We start from the raw sequence: 15,349 nt of genomic DNA on the forward strand, positions 1-15,349 counted from the left end.
AGATTAGGCTCCAGTCAACCAGAATACCCTGATTCTTGTCAGGAAAGCTTCGCTCCCTCCCTAACATTTTATATTATAGCCTTAGAAAATGAATTTGTTTTCTTTTGCTCACAAATGATGGAAATTTTTAGCCCCTTATTTTTCATAAAATTGTATTATCAAATTGGAAAGTTTTCAAAAAATTTAAAATAACTTGCCCTTCAAATTTCAAGTATCATTATTTTATGTACCACCAAAGAGGAAGGTGTATTTTGTCCAAGAGGAATATGAGGAAGGGATTTGAGGAGGTAACAAAAGTATGTGACATATGATGAAATGCATACTCCTGTAGTGTGCTTCATAATGTTCTGATATTCTGATATTCATTGACAAATTTCATATATTAAATTGTATTTCCTAGGCTGTATTCTAAAATATTTGAGTAAAATGTCCAATATCTCAAGTTCCTGAGAAGTATTTATCATATACTTTAGTAATATTGTATGTGTACTGTGGAAAGGGGTGTGTGTGGTGTATTACCATATAGTCCAAGGCAAGTATAATTATAATTTTTTTATTTCTTACGCCGGTGTCCTCCATCCTGTCGTGTTCTCTGGAGAAAGTAGCTGCCCTTCCATCTGTTTTAATCACTGGTATTTCACCCTAGTACTGTTTGAGTATTCGCTACTCATTTATCTGAAAATGAATGGTTATATTTTGTGCAGAAGCAGGAATATGAATGCCTCTAGCCACTGGTTCTCTTTATTTTCACTGTCAAATAAACCAATCTAATAGTTGTTTAGCCTAGCAGAAACCAGCCTACTTTGAAGTCCTGTTTAAACATGGCTTTTTAAAATTAAATGTATTGGGGCTTCCCTGGTGGCGCAATGGTTGAGAGTCCACCTGCCGATGCAGCGGACGCGGGTTCGTGTCCCGGTCTGGGAAGATCCCACATGCTGCGGAGCAGCTGGGCCCATGAGCCATGGCCGCTGAGCCTGCGCATCTGGAGCCTGTGCTCCGCAACGGGAGAGGCCACAACAATGAGAGGCCCGCGTACCGCAAAAAAAAAAAAAAAAAAAAAAATTAAATGTAATATGTAACTTGCTTGAGGCAGGACATCTTCCTCAGTATCACACTGAAACAAAATGTCTAATTTTCTTGGCGAAAATACAGTAGGTGACATGTACCCTCTATTGCTTTCATCAACGGGTTAGTTATCGAATCAAGCATATGCTGGTTGTTATGCATCTGCCAGTTAAGGCAGAAGTAAGAGCAGACTTTAGTCAGGGGATCATTTACTAGCTAAGGTATTTGTAAGGGAACAACAAAAGTGATATTCCAAAACAGCAGTGATTCCTAAAACTCAACAAGAAAACGGTATAAGCATCATGTCATCATATCTCTAGATTCTCCTGTCTGACACAAAGTAGACACATGGTAAGTATTTATAAAACAAGTGAATGGATATTAGTGAATGAAAAAAAGGAATGTAGGGACAAATGCCTATTGGTTTTTCTCATCTATTAAAAAATCAAAATAAAATAGTGATGTATTTAGATGATTTAAATAACCTTCTTTATTCTTTTGAAACCCTTTAAAGTCCTTTTAAATTAAAAAGATCACTGTGTGAAGGTTAATTGCATTGCAGGTTATCCTATCCTATTTAAATACGGCTTTTTAAAATTAAGTGTATTATAAGTCCAGGTCTTTCATTCATGAAGAAAAATTTAATGTTCCCACTTCTCTTTCCTGTACTCTCTGTATTCATCCTCCAGTCTTAGGAAAACATTTTAGCTTTTTTTCTGATTTTCCAATTTTGTCCATTATGTAGCGACAACATGGGACCTAATAGACTTAACTGATCAGACTCTCTTGTAGCAGAGATACAAGGTCTGGGGAATTTTTCATAACTGTGTCCATAACACACATGAAATATGTTAATATTGGTGATAACACACCCATAATAATAGGATATAAAGTAAATAAATATTATCTGATACAAACCACTATAGAATCTTGATTTGAGGTTCACTTTCGTTTTATACTGTGAGCTGACTATTAAATGATTCATAGTTTCCTTCCCCCAGTCTTCTTGTACAGCTGTAAGAGCACTGTGCTGGTGCTGATTTTACTCTGATCAAACTCTGATCAATATCATTATATCTGTGATATAGTAGAAAAGAGAAACAATATTTATATAACATTAAATTGTTGAGCAAAACTAAAGCCTGCATAAACCAGCCTAGTGGCAGCTTCTAAGCCCAGGTGGTCTAATACCTAGTAGGGTCTTAACTTGAAATAAGTCCATTGTAAAATTGATGCCAAGAACAATGAAGTTTGGGGGGATATAGTACAGTAAAGAAGCAAAGATCTTGAAGCAACTTTTCAAATTAAATACATTAATATTAATTTCAAAAAGCCATATGCAAGGACTTCCCTGGTGGTGCAGTCGTTAAGAATCCGCCTGCCAGTGCAGGGGACACGGGTTCAAGCCCTGGTCCAGGGAGATTCCCACATGCTGTGGAGCAAACTAAACCCATGTGCCACAACTACTGAGCCTGCGCTCTAGAGCCCGCAAGCCACAACTACTGAGCCCACGTGCCACAACTACTGAAGCCTGCGTGCCTAGAGCCCGTGCTCCAGAACAAGAGAAGCCACTGCAATGAGAAGCCCGTGCACCGCATTGATGAGTAGCCCCTGCTCACCTCAACTAGAGAAAGCCCGCGCACAGCAATGAAGACCGAACACAGCCAAAAATAAATAAAATATTTTTTTTAAAAAAAGTACTGTTAGCAGACCTCTTAGAGAACGGACTTGAGGTTATGGGGAGGGGGAAGGGTGAGCTGTGACAGGGCGAGAGAGAGTCATGGGCATATACACACTAACAAACGCAGTAAGGTAGATAGCTAGTGGGAAGCAGCCGCATGGCACAGGGATATTGGCTCGGTGCTTTGTGACAGCCTGGAGGGGTGGGATGGGGAGGGTGGGAGGGAGGGAGACGCAACAGGGAAGACATATGGGAACATATGTTTATGTATGACTGATTCACTTTGTTATAAAGCAGAAACTAACACACCATTGTAAAGCAATTATACCCCAATAAAGATGTTAAAAAAAAAAAAAAAAGTACTGTTAGAACTAAGGTATTTACTTAAAAAAAAAAAAAGCCAGGTGCAAAAGTGTGTAATGAGAATGAGATAAATTATGTGCATATACATGCATGATTGCAATCATAAAAATGAAAATAATGGAAAATTGATTTAAATGTTTACTTGTTTATCCTTGGGCAGTAGAATTACAGGCAATTTTTATTTCTTTATATTTTGTTTTTTTTCTGTGGTAAACATGCATGACTTCTATAATTAGAAAAATTGCATTTTCTAATAATGTATTACAAATGTAGTTTTGCCTTAATCTTCTAGATGGAAACTACTGATGTGCTTTAAAATTTTTTGTATAAATGGCAACTTGATATGGTGGTTTGCTTTTTTAAAAATAATGCCCCAACATTTTTACATCTTTAAAGAATATAAGCTTTTTATATTATTCTGCTTAGTATCAAAGGAACCTGGGGAAAAAGGAATTAAAAATAGTTAATTAATTTCTTTGATTTTTAGATGCCACAATTCCAGAAAAATTCAGTTCGCATCAAGAATCCTACAAGAGTAGAAGAAATTATCTGTGGTCTTATCAAAGGAGGAGCTGCCAAACTTCAGGTGAATAATTATCAAGAAGCCTTAAGTATTAAACCTTTATTTTTCATGTTCAAGCAGACTCATTCATCCTATGTGTTGCTACAATCTAAGTAAAGAAAGTTTCGATAGCAAGCTTCGCCCATCCTTTTGGAATGTAAAATCTAAGAGGTATATCTAGAATTGGTCTAAAATACTCAGAATGACCCACTGGAAACAAACAAAATTAGTAGCCTTGAGATAAATTTAGCTTTTCTTTAATATTAAGTGCTAAGCTAACTAGTGATATGCATAAGTATTAAACCATCTTAAGTAAAATATTAATATTAATAATATAATATTCTTTAAAATGTGTACAGTTTCAAGTTGTTCTTTTAATTTAATTAATCACAGTAGTTCAGGACTTTCCTGGTGGCACCGTGGTTAAGAATCTGCCTGCCAATGCAGGGGACACAGGTTTGAGCTCTGGTCCGGGAAGATCCCACATGCTGCAGAGCAGCTAAGCCCGTGCGCCACAACTACTGAGCCCGCACACCGCAACTACTCAAGTCTGCACGCCCTAGAACCCATGCTACACAACAAGAGAAGTCACCGCAATGAGGAGGCCGCGCACCGCAATGAAGAGTAGCCCGTGTGCCGCAACTAGAGAAAGGCTGCGTGCAGCAACGAAGACCCACTGCAGCCAAAAAATTTTTTTAAATAAAATAAATCATAGTAGTTCAAAGTAAAATGTAACTTTATTAGGAGATAGATAACTTTTTTTTTAATTCTTTCCTTTTTTTTTAAAGGAATGTTTTATGTGTAAATTAAATCAACAGTCTGGATATTCAGTAAAAACTTACTCTTTTTTTTAAACATTTCTGAAAAAATATTTAGCCCAGTCTCCTAAGTTTCAAGAGTTGGTAAACTGTTGCTACGTATCATTCATTCATTGGTAGAGTTTACCTAAATAGACAAGTTAACTCAAGAATGTAACAGTTTCAATAATGAAAAGCTTCATATAGTTTGCTTCCACTGCATTTTTGTACATTGACCAAGTAGGTTGAAATTGTGCAATGTTTTATTGCTGTCAGGAATAGTAACCATATTACCTGTGAGTGCAAATTCCTATACCGATTAGTCAGATTTTATTTGGCGACAGTGCTGGGGCACTTAAGGTTCACCTTGTAGTTATGGAAATTCTCAGGACTTGATATATGAACTGCATTAGAAATCTCAGTGTAGACCGAATAACCTACAGTGGAGGGCAGGGATGGAACACAGTCTTATGCCTCTAGGAAATGTGCATTAAGTGTCTGGCCTTGGTGGCTGTAATTTCATAATGCCTTTTTCCCTTTTCTTACAGATAATAACAGACTTTGATATGACACTGAGTCGATTTTCCTACAGAGGGAAAAGATGCCCATCATGTCATAGTAAGTGTGGCATTCATAATCAAATTTATGAAATTAATCATTATTTTAAATTCCTTTTCTACCTGTATTATCTATGAGATTGCTTGGGTTTTTTTCTTCTTTATGGACATTGAAAGTGAGGGAGCCTTATTATTTTATTATTATATTTTTAGGATTTGATTTCCCCATGTTACGTAAATGGCTGTTTTCCTGTATGGTTTTGGTTGCAAGAGGAATGAAGACTTCTGAAATTTTTCTCCCAAATGTGGTCTACTCAGGAAATATTTAAATGAATTTAAACTTTGAATTAGCCTAAAGAAACAGATTTATCAAATGCTTTGTGTTTTCTAGGAATGTTACTAAATTTTTGTGTCATTGATAAACTAAGTAAAAGAGTGAGTTACTAAATAAATATCCAGTTAAAATCTGTTGTTAGGATAATATACCTTTTTTGGTTTCCAAACTTGGCAGTGAGTTTTTAAAATAATACTCTTTAACCTGATATAAGCCCTCTCACTAACTGTTGGAACATGTGTAATTTGACAAATCATTGATAATTTATTTTTAAAAACTACTAAAAATTGTACCCTTTGGCCCAGTAATTCCTCTCTGGAGAATTTCTAATCAAGTAATCCCAAATGTAGGAAAAAAGCTTTAGATCCAAGGTTTAGATTTTAAAACGATTAGATTCTCTAGGAATGCCATGTGAATTACAGCACTAACACCAAAAGTTGTAATGACCATGCTACTTGACTTGGCATTTAAGTTAAAAGTAATAAGTTATTTATAGAACTAGTAGCATCAGAGTATTTCTTTTCTTTTTTTAAATTTATTTTTTAATTGAAGTATAGTTGGTTTACAATGTTTAGTTAATTTCTGTTGTACAGCAAAGTGACTCAGTTATACATATATATACATTCTTTTTTATATTATTTTCCATTATGGTTTTTCCCAGGATATTGAATATAGTTCAGAGTATTTTTTTTAATGCCTAGTTTGCTTTCTTTCTTTAGATGTCATTGACAACTGTAAGCTAATTACAGATGAATGTCGAGAAAAGGTAAACACTAACTATAATCCAGAGTTACTCAAAAACTTCATTACCCTTTTTGCTGAGAATTTTTTCAGGTTCATTCATACAAACAAGAATGGTTGCAAAGTGTTTATAGCCATATCTGGCACATAGTAAACACTCACAGATCTTAGGTTTATTGTATGGACTATGTGCTCCCAACTTATTTTAATGAAAAAATTAACAGTAACTTTTTAACAATAACAATAAAACTTACATGAGAAACTTTTAATAGATTACCAAAATATTCTGGTGTCCTTACATTAACTGGAGAATTAAAACAAAAATACTGTGATGGGAATTCCCTGGCCATCCAGAGGTTGGAATTCCGAGCTTCCAATGCAGGGGGCACAGGTTCGATCTCTGGTTGGGGAACTAAGATCCCACAAGCCTTGCAGCCAAAAAAAAGTACTGTCGTTTTATGTATTTTGTCCCCTTAAATTGATCAGGAAACTGGCTCAGTTCTCTACTTCCTTGAGTAAGTGTCTATCTGTGTCTATTTTAACAAATAAGATTCCAAATATGAATCAAATTGAATACTTTCATAGGAGAACAAGAGTTTTTTGGTAGTGATAATTTGATTACTGGTTTCACCGAATTACTGACCTGAAAGTACTTTAAAAAAGCAAGGTAACTTTTTTTAAAATTATTATTTATTTTATTTATTTATTTTTGTCTATGTTGGGTCTTAGCTGCTGCACGCAGGTTTTCTCTAGTTGCGGCGAGTGGGGGCTACTCTTTGTTGCGGTGCGCGGGCTTCTCATTGAGGTGGCTTCTCTTGTTGCAGAGCCCAGGCTCTAGGCACATGGACTTAAGTATCTGTGGCACACGGGCTCAGTAGTTGTGGCTTACGGGCTCTAGAGTGCAGGCTCAGTAGTTGTGGCGCACGGACTTAGTTGCTCCGCGATACGGGGGATCTTCCCAGACCAGGGCTCGAACCTGTGTCCCCTGCATTGGCAGGCGGATTCTTAACCACTGCGCCACCAGGGAAGCCCCTGAAAAAGCAAGGTAACTTTTTGCAGGTATATTTAGTTATATGTAAACTAAGACCAACAAAGATGTCTTCAGTGGATCTATGCATTAGTTAGGCATGATCTAATCTTTACCATATAAAGCAGTTTGTGGAAAACACTTGCTTACATTGTTTTGCTTTCTGTAAAACTAAGCAGCTTAATGACAACTTTGTAGTCTTAATGATTGTTATTCACTTATTTCTAGTTACTGCAACTAAAGGAAAAGTATTATGCTATTGAAATTGATCCTGTTCTTACTGTAGAAGAGAAGTACCCTTATATAGTAGAGTGGTAAGTGTGTATTGGGTGATGGGAGGTTTAAAAATATAAAATAACATTACAGTTACAACTAATGGTTTTCCCCTGTACTGTATATAAATAGTTTCATAGATTATCCAGTGAGTTAGAGCAGTGATTAAATATGACAAAATGAACTCAAATTCTCTAATCACTGCAACAGTCTAGAATTTGTTTTGTTACTATGAAGATCAGTGGGAATAAATTTAAATCCTGCACTCAAGCCTTAAATTAAAAAGAAGAAAAATTTTTTAAGTATATGGACAGATGTGGCTGAATGTATAAAGAAAAAGAATTAGGATTTAAGTTGACTCTGAACTTAGTTGGAGCCAGCAGGTGACATAGTTACTGAGAAATGAGCCTCTGATGTTGGTCGCATTAATCAAAATGCAGCATTCCAAGCAGACCACAGTGGAAGCATTGTGTTGAGTCCTGGGAGAATGCTATTAAGAGAAATGTTGACAAACTCAGTCTGTGTCAAAGGAGTCCACTAAGATAATCACAGGAATTGGAGCCATCCTATTTGAGGAAGATTTCAAGGAATAGAGAGGATGCTTTGATTTGAGAAGCAACAACTTGTGGTTTTAGTCTCAAGAGACTAGGAATGATGTTACTGGTTTTCATTATCCCATTACCTAACCTGAATACGTTGCACACTTAATTAGTGTTTATGGTATGAAACACTGAAAAGAGGTTAGACTTTACATGCCTCTCGAAACAGAACTAGACTTGGAAGGCTTAAGCCAACTGATTTCAACATGATGAAAGAAAGGACTGTCCAGCAATTAGAATTTTCTAGCAATGGTATAAACTTCCCTGGGAGAATGAGCTCACTAACATGATGGGAGCTGACTCAGAGAGGAGGGTCACTTAGGATTATAGGTGGATTTTTAGATATCAGCTAGAGAGGTTCTAAAGGCCTATTATACTGAGATGCTATAATTATAGGTGGTTTTATGTAATTACAAAGCACCTATATATAAAAATTTCCATAGCAAGAATTTTCTCCGGCTCACTAGGCAACATCTTCAGTACTTCGGCTCTTCATGAAAATTCAGACCACAAACAGGTGGGAAAAAATGGCTTAGCTCTAATTCTCACTTCAATCAGAGAAATGATTTTGCCTCCCTAGCTTCAATTCAGTTTTATCTGTAGACTGAGGACAGAGTTACACCTTGTATCCTTTCATTATCTTATTAACACATTTAAATTAAACCAGACTTTGAGAACTGGGAAATACAGTAAGAACATGCATATCACATTTCGAGACATGTGGGGTATAACATTCATTAGTGATGAATTTAAATCTCTAAAATTTAAATTCAAAATTATGATAAATGAAATGCTCATTTTCTCATACTGAAGAATGCTTTTTAATAAGGATAATAGTCTTAATTTGCTTTAATTGATATTCTCTTTTTCTTTGATAATTGATATTCTCTTTATACTTTCCAGGTATACTAAATCACATGGTTTGCTTGTTGAACAGGCTTTACCAAAAGCCAAACTTAAAGAAATTGTGGAAGAATCTGACATTATGCTCAAGTAAGTTTCTCGGGTGTTTTTTTTTGTTGTTGTTAATTGTTTGTGGACTTGAACTGTTGTTATATATGTATTCAAGTGTGTTTTTTTATTAAAATAATATATAAAATATCACATATAAAAACATATCCAAAATATGCCACCTATCATAAAACAGTGGTAAGATAAGGAATGCAGAATGACATATTAGGTAATTTCAAGACTAACTTAAAAATTTATGAAACCAAGACCATTTTGAAATATTTTAGCAAAATACTTTTGAAAGACATGAAATATGAAAGGAATGTTTATAAATCAACTTGAAAAGGATTTTAAGCTCATAAGTCTGTTTCTGTTACATGATCTGCCTTCTGAATTCTCAAACTCCCCTTGAAAACTACTATCTCTAGGAAAGGCGAATATGTTTTAGCAGGTAATAAAAATATCTGTAATATATGAATTATATAAACTTTTTTTTTTGTGGTACTCGGGCCTCTCCCTGCTGTGGCCTCTCCCATTGCGGAGCACAGGCTCCAGACGCGCAGGCTCAGCGGCCATGGCTCACGGGCCCAGCCGCTCCGCGGCATGTGGGATCTTCCTGTACCGGGGCACGAACCCGCGTCCCCTGCATCGGCAGGCGGACTCTCAACCACTGTGCCACCAGGGAAGCCCTATAAACATTTTTAAGCTTATTTTCAGTACTGTTTACCACCTCTTAAATTTTTCAATTCATTGGGTGAATATGATGATATTTCTTTTTTTCTCTTTTTTTTTTTGGATGATGCTACATTTTAAGGTAATCTGCTTCTAAGGAGCAAAGCATTAAATTGTCAGAAAGAGTGTGAGGACAGCTAGTAAGTATTTCATTCCTTTGTAGGCAGCTTAACCTATAGTGCATTAAGAGTAAAATGAGTTTTGATTTTAAGATCAAGACATTACCTATGGCTGCCACATGTTAGGTAAGAGAGATGCCAGATGTAAAGAGAATACACCACTCTGCTTTTCTTACAATAAGGAGTAGATGAGCAAGATGACAAGCAGGAGGTCTTCCAGCTCACCTTTTGTGGGTTTTTCAAGGTGTGCTTCAATTATTTGCTGTAAAATGATATACATTCTGAACTGTAGGTTTATATCCATATTCAGTGGAAGTCTAAAATCATCTAATTTGTACTGTTAGAATTTATTGAAACGAGGATAAAAAGCTAACCAGTTTGAAAAACTTGCAGTAGTGTCATAGACAACAGTAACAGCCCTCTTGGGCAGTATTTTGAAATGAGAATATAAATGAACCATAGCATCAAGTAGAAATATTTAGCTTTTATAACTTCTAGGTGAAAAGGAGATATACCTTGCTCTTTAACACTCACTTCTTACCTCCATCTTACAGGGAAGGATATGAGAATTTCTTTGATAAGCTGCAACAGTACAGTATTCCTGTGTTCATATTCTCAGCTGGTATCGGTGATGTACTAGAGGAGGTTATCCGTCAAGCTGGTGTTTATTATCCAAATGTCAAAGTAGTGTCCAACTTCATGGATTTTGATGACAGTGTAAGAATAGCAAATCATTCTTCATGATCAATTTTAGTATCAGAAAATATTTTAATCGTGTAAATGCATTTTAATTTATTATTTAATGTATATTCATTAAACTAGGCCAAGTTGATAGGCCTGCTCTGGAAATCATCATCTCTCCCAGGGTTATATCTATATCCATGTTTTAAAAATAATATACCAAAAAAATAATAATAATATACCCTTCTGTTTCTGAAGCTGCAGACTAATAATAAAATTAGTAAAACTTCTTTTAAAGTAATTTAATGCAGCAATTCTGAACCCTTAATATCCATAGATGGGGAAAAAAAGTGAATTGGAACTGACATTATTTGAATGAGTTCTAAGAAAGACAATATATTATGACATACATAAAATGAGACCTTTTGGTTGGGAAACAAATGAAAAGTAAAAATTGGGTTTTCAAAGCATTGTGCTTTCAGTGGTTTTCAATGGTTTTTCAATGGTTTTCAATGCATTCAAAGTGGTCTCTAGGAAGTCATTAACTTCTCAGAGCCCTTCTTACCTATCATGAATGTAAAAATGCAACAAGTAGAACTTGCAGAACCTATTGTTTCAGAGGATTTATATTTTTAACAGGGGCTGCTCAGAGGATTTAAAGGAGAACTAATTCATGTGTTTAACAAACATGATGGATCCTTGAAGAATACGGAATATTTCAGTCAACTAAAAAACAATAGCAACATAATTCTGCTGGGAGACTCCCAAGGGGACTTAAAAATGGCAGATGGAGTAGCCAATGTTGAACACATTCTGAAAATTGGATATCTAAATGATAGAGTAAGTATATAGATGTGATTTAATTTTCTTTAGAAAAAAAATTAGGATAAAACTTTATAGACAATTGTTACCAAAGGTGCCTGAGAAAGTAGTTATTTTAGAGACTTTTTCTTTTTTAAATTTATTTATTTAATTTATTTATTTTTGGCTGCGCTGGGCCCTCGTTGCTGCGCACGGGCCCTCTAGTTCGGCGAGCGGGGGCCACTCCCTGTTGCACTGCACGGGCCTCTCATTGCGGTGGCTTCTCTTGTTGTGGAGCACAGGCTCCAGGCGCGCAGACTTCAGCAGCCGTGGCACGTGGGCTTAGTAGTTGTGGCTCGCAGGCTCAGTAGTTATGGCGCATGGACCTAGTTGCTCTGCGGCATGTGGGATCCTCCCAGACCAGGGCCCAAAACTGTTTCCCCTGCGTTGGCAGGTGGATTCTTAACCACTGCACCACCAGGGAAGCCCCAGTTATTTTAGAGACATTTTGATTTCTCTTTATCCCTTTACTTTGGTGATGATTAAAGGAGTTGGTATGTACATATGCATGCTATAGGGGAAGGAGAGTGTACATTCTAAATGAGGCGTCTCTGGCCTCTCCCCACTAGAAGCCCATATCATTCCCTAGTTGAGAATCAAAAATGTCTCTAGACATTGCCAAATGTTCCTTGGGCACTATCTCCCCAGTTGAGAACCACTGGGCTAGAGAGAAATCATTTCAGATGAAAAGCCACCATGTAGGAAACTTCCTATGTCAATGAGTTTTAAAATTTTGAAAGTATTTCTTCATTTCAAAGGTTTTATGAAAGCAAATTAATTTACAACATTTTACCCAAAAGATTTAACATAGCAGTGAGATTTATACTGAGATTATTTACTTCTCCCCCCTGCATATTAATTTAATTTTTGTGATTTTTTTGGTTGTTGATTAGGTGGATGAGCTTTTAGAAAAGTACATGGACTCTTACGATATTGTTCTAGTAAAAGATGAATCATTGGATGTAGCCAACTCTATCTTACAGAAGATTCTATAAACAAGCATTCTTCAAGAAGACCTCTCACCTGTGGGTACAATTGATGCAAGAGCTGCTCATCTGTTCATCTTGTTAAAAGATTTTATTTATAATATATTCTTGATCTTGAAGTTTTTCCTCTATATTACTGAAGTATTTTCAGATTTATCGAATCCATCAACTGGAAGCTCCTTTTTCTCCATCTCTCTCAACACACTCCTCACTATATTTTTTAACAGATTAAAAAAAAACTTAGAGCAAAAATTTGAAGAATAACTCCCTACATTTCCATAGTGAATTTTGTAGCTGAATGTTATTATGACATTTTTGAGAAGTCTTTTTACATTGGGAAAGTTTGTAGACGTTTAAAAAGTTTTATGAAATGGTGAAATAACATGCATGATTTTAAGTGTTGTCATTTTTATAATTTGGGTGAATTATGCTGATGGTATTAACCATCTCCTAAAATTGTGTTACGTTTGGTTATTTTGTTCGGTGAAAATCGATACTTACCAAAAAATATTGGCATTTGATGTTTGAAAAAAAATCTATTGGTATCTACATGCCACTAATCATTACAAAATGTTCTATATTGAAGCACTGATGATAAAAATGAAATGAAAAGCCTTTTTAACTGTCAAGACTATTATTATTCATTCAGCAAAACCTGCCATGTTTTTGTGTGTGATGTATGAATCCTAATGTCCTTGTCATAGTGGCTATTTAGATTATTTTCAGATTTACACACTATAAAAATAAAAAGATTTTTGCAGAGAAAATTTAATCTGTCCTTCAGAAAATAATGGGGCCTAGGAAAGTTATTTTCCCCCATTGAAAATATTAGTAAAAGAAGTACTATATTGAAAGTCTAAGCGTTTCAGAAACAGCCATAGGCAGAAAACAAAATATAGCTGGGTCTCATGCTGACTAAAACAGAGTACTTCAGGGTTAGGAACTGACATTCCTCTGTGCAGTCTCACTTCCCATTCTGAGTTTTGGCTGCCCCATAATGGTTTACACAAGGCTTAGACTTGCCATTGTGATAATTTTTTTTTAAAATAAATTTATTTATTTTATTTATTTATTTTTGGCTGTGTTGGATCTTCGTTGCTGCGTGCGGGCTTTCTCTAGTTGCGATGAGCAGGGGCTACCCTTTGTTGCGGTGCGCGGGCTTCTCATTGCGGCGGCTTCTCTTGTTGTGGAGCACGGGCTCTAGGCCTGCAGGCTTCAGTAGTTGTGGCTCATGGGCTGTAAAGCGCAGGCTCAGTAGTTGTGGCGCACGGGCTTCGTTGTTCCACGGCATGTGGGATCTTCTCGGACCAGGGCTTGAACCCATGTCCCCTGCATTGGCAGGCGGATTCTTAACCACTGCGCCACCAGGGAAGCCTACCATTGTGATAAATTTGACCCTGACTTCTAGCCCTTGAACTGCAGAGTCTATTGGTTTTCTTAGCATGTGAGCTGTGATACAGACAAAGCATGATCCAGCTGGTTCTGGACATCTAGTGTGGTCAGTAATCTCTAGTCCGGTTGAATATGGTAGGGAGGCAAGGTCTTGTGATGCAAACCTTTTTCCTGCAGCCCATCCTTATCTTCCATCACTACTTCTCCTTTTTATAATAAACAGTGAAACAAAGTACTCGGTGGCACAAAGTTGACTGTTCCCTTCTTGGGTATTTCCAGAATGGAACTCAAAACCAAGTTTCTTGCTTTAAAGCAGATAGCATGGCATTGGGAGTATCAATTACCTGGAGGACTTTTTCACATAGAAAAAGTTGGGAATCCCTTATCTAATGAGAGCTCTTTACTCCTGTATTTGCTATTAGAGCTTGCCATATTGGCTATTTTCCAAAGGATTTGTAATATGCTTCCACAAATAAGCACACTGCATGGTGTAAGTGTAAAGAATACTGAAGTTATGACCTGCATTCTAGTCATTGCTCAGTCCTTTACTAAGACTATAGGTCAGTCACCTCCCTTTAAAATGAAAGCCATGAGAGCAGTCTCTACAGCCTCTTCTAGCCATTACCAGTTCAAAAATGGTAAAACTTGCTGTTGGATTAAACATGTGGGGTGAGAGAATAGGGTGACCCCAGGTGTCTGGTTTGAACGAATGGGTACAAGAGAAGAATGAGAGAGAACAGGCTTGGATGGAAGGTGCTGGGAAGGGAGTGGGAATATACATTCTATTTTGAACACACAGTTTGAGATGCCTGTGAGATATATAGGAGAAGATACCATAGGCAGATTAGGGCTCAGAGGAGAAATTTGGGGAACTATAAATCTGGATGTTGTCTGAATTTCAATGAGATTTAAATATGGCCACTGTAAGCTGGAAGGAATTCCCCTGACCTATTGAAATTCCAACATTAAGGATGACCACACAGAATCAAGCACTATTTTAATAATATCTGCAGCTAGCAATAAATAATTGAGAGCAGTATTCTTATTTTATAAAAAGACTCCAGACCCTAAGATATCCAAGGGAAGAAAGCAGCTTTCAAAGAAAGCAGCTCTGTTCCTAGAAACCTAAGATATTAAAGTGCTTATGTATAATCTTGCAGTCGGGCCAACTTCCCTAACAAAATGCATATGTTCCCTTAGCAACGGAAAGAATGGAAGTGCCAGGCAGCACTCAGTAAGTCAAAGGTTTAGAAAGATAAATACTGCATGGTATCACTTATACGTGGAATCAAAAAATAATAAGTTGAAGTCATAGAAACAGTAAAAAAGTGGTTACCAGGGCCTAGAAGGTGGGGGAAATACAAAAAAGGATACAGACTTTCAGCTATAAGATAAATAAGGTCTGTGGATCTGATGTATAACATGGTGACTATAGTTGATAACGCTATCATATAGCTGAAATTTGCTAAGAGTAGAACTTAAACGTTCTCCAAAACAAAAGGTGATGGGTGATGTATATGTTAATTTAAGTAGATGGGGGAATCCTTTCACAATGTGCATTTATGTCAAATCATCACATACACTTGAAATGTCTTACAGTTTTGTTAATTATACCTCAGTAAAGCTGA

The 15,349-nt window shown here is 36.4% G+C and overlaps 1 protein-coding gene across 4 annotated transcripts in view; it reads left to right on the top strand.

Annotated features, from left to right (window-relative positions):
* The window catches only part of NT5C3A (5'-nucleotidase, cytosolic IIIA), a 41,046-nt gene extending 28,102 nt beyond the window's left edge, over positions 1-12,944 (top strand). For all 4 annotated transcript variants that reach the window (XM_030857489.2, XM_030857490.2, XM_030857492.3 and 1 more), the window contains 8 exons: positions 3,597-3,695; positions 5,017-5,086; positions 6,079-6,125; positions 7,356-7,441; positions 8,903-8,992; positions 10,356-10,518; positions 11,122-11,322; positions 12,237-12,944. In XM_030857489.2, coding sequence (XP_030713349.1) covers positions 3,597-3,695; positions 5,017-5,086; positions 6,079-6,125; positions 7,356-7,441; positions 8,903-8,992; positions 10,356-10,518; positions 11,122-11,322; positions 12,237-12,338 — 858 coding nt within the window. In that variant the 3' untranslated portion in view covers positions 12,339-12,944. The remainder of the gene's footprint in view (positions 1-3,596; positions 3,696-5,016; positions 5,087-6,078; positions 6,126-7,355; positions 7,442-8,902; positions 8,993-10,355; positions 10,519-11,121; positions 11,323-12,236) is intronic.
* Positions 12,945-15,349: the final 2,405 nt, after the last annotated feature.

Source organism: Globicephala melas, chromosome 9 (genome assembly GCF_963455315.2).
Source record: "Globicephala melas chromosome 9, mGloMel1.2, whole genome shotgun sequence".
Lineage (NCBI taxonomy): Eukaryota > Metazoa > Chordata > Mammalia > Artiodactyla > Delphinidae > Globicephala > Globicephala melas.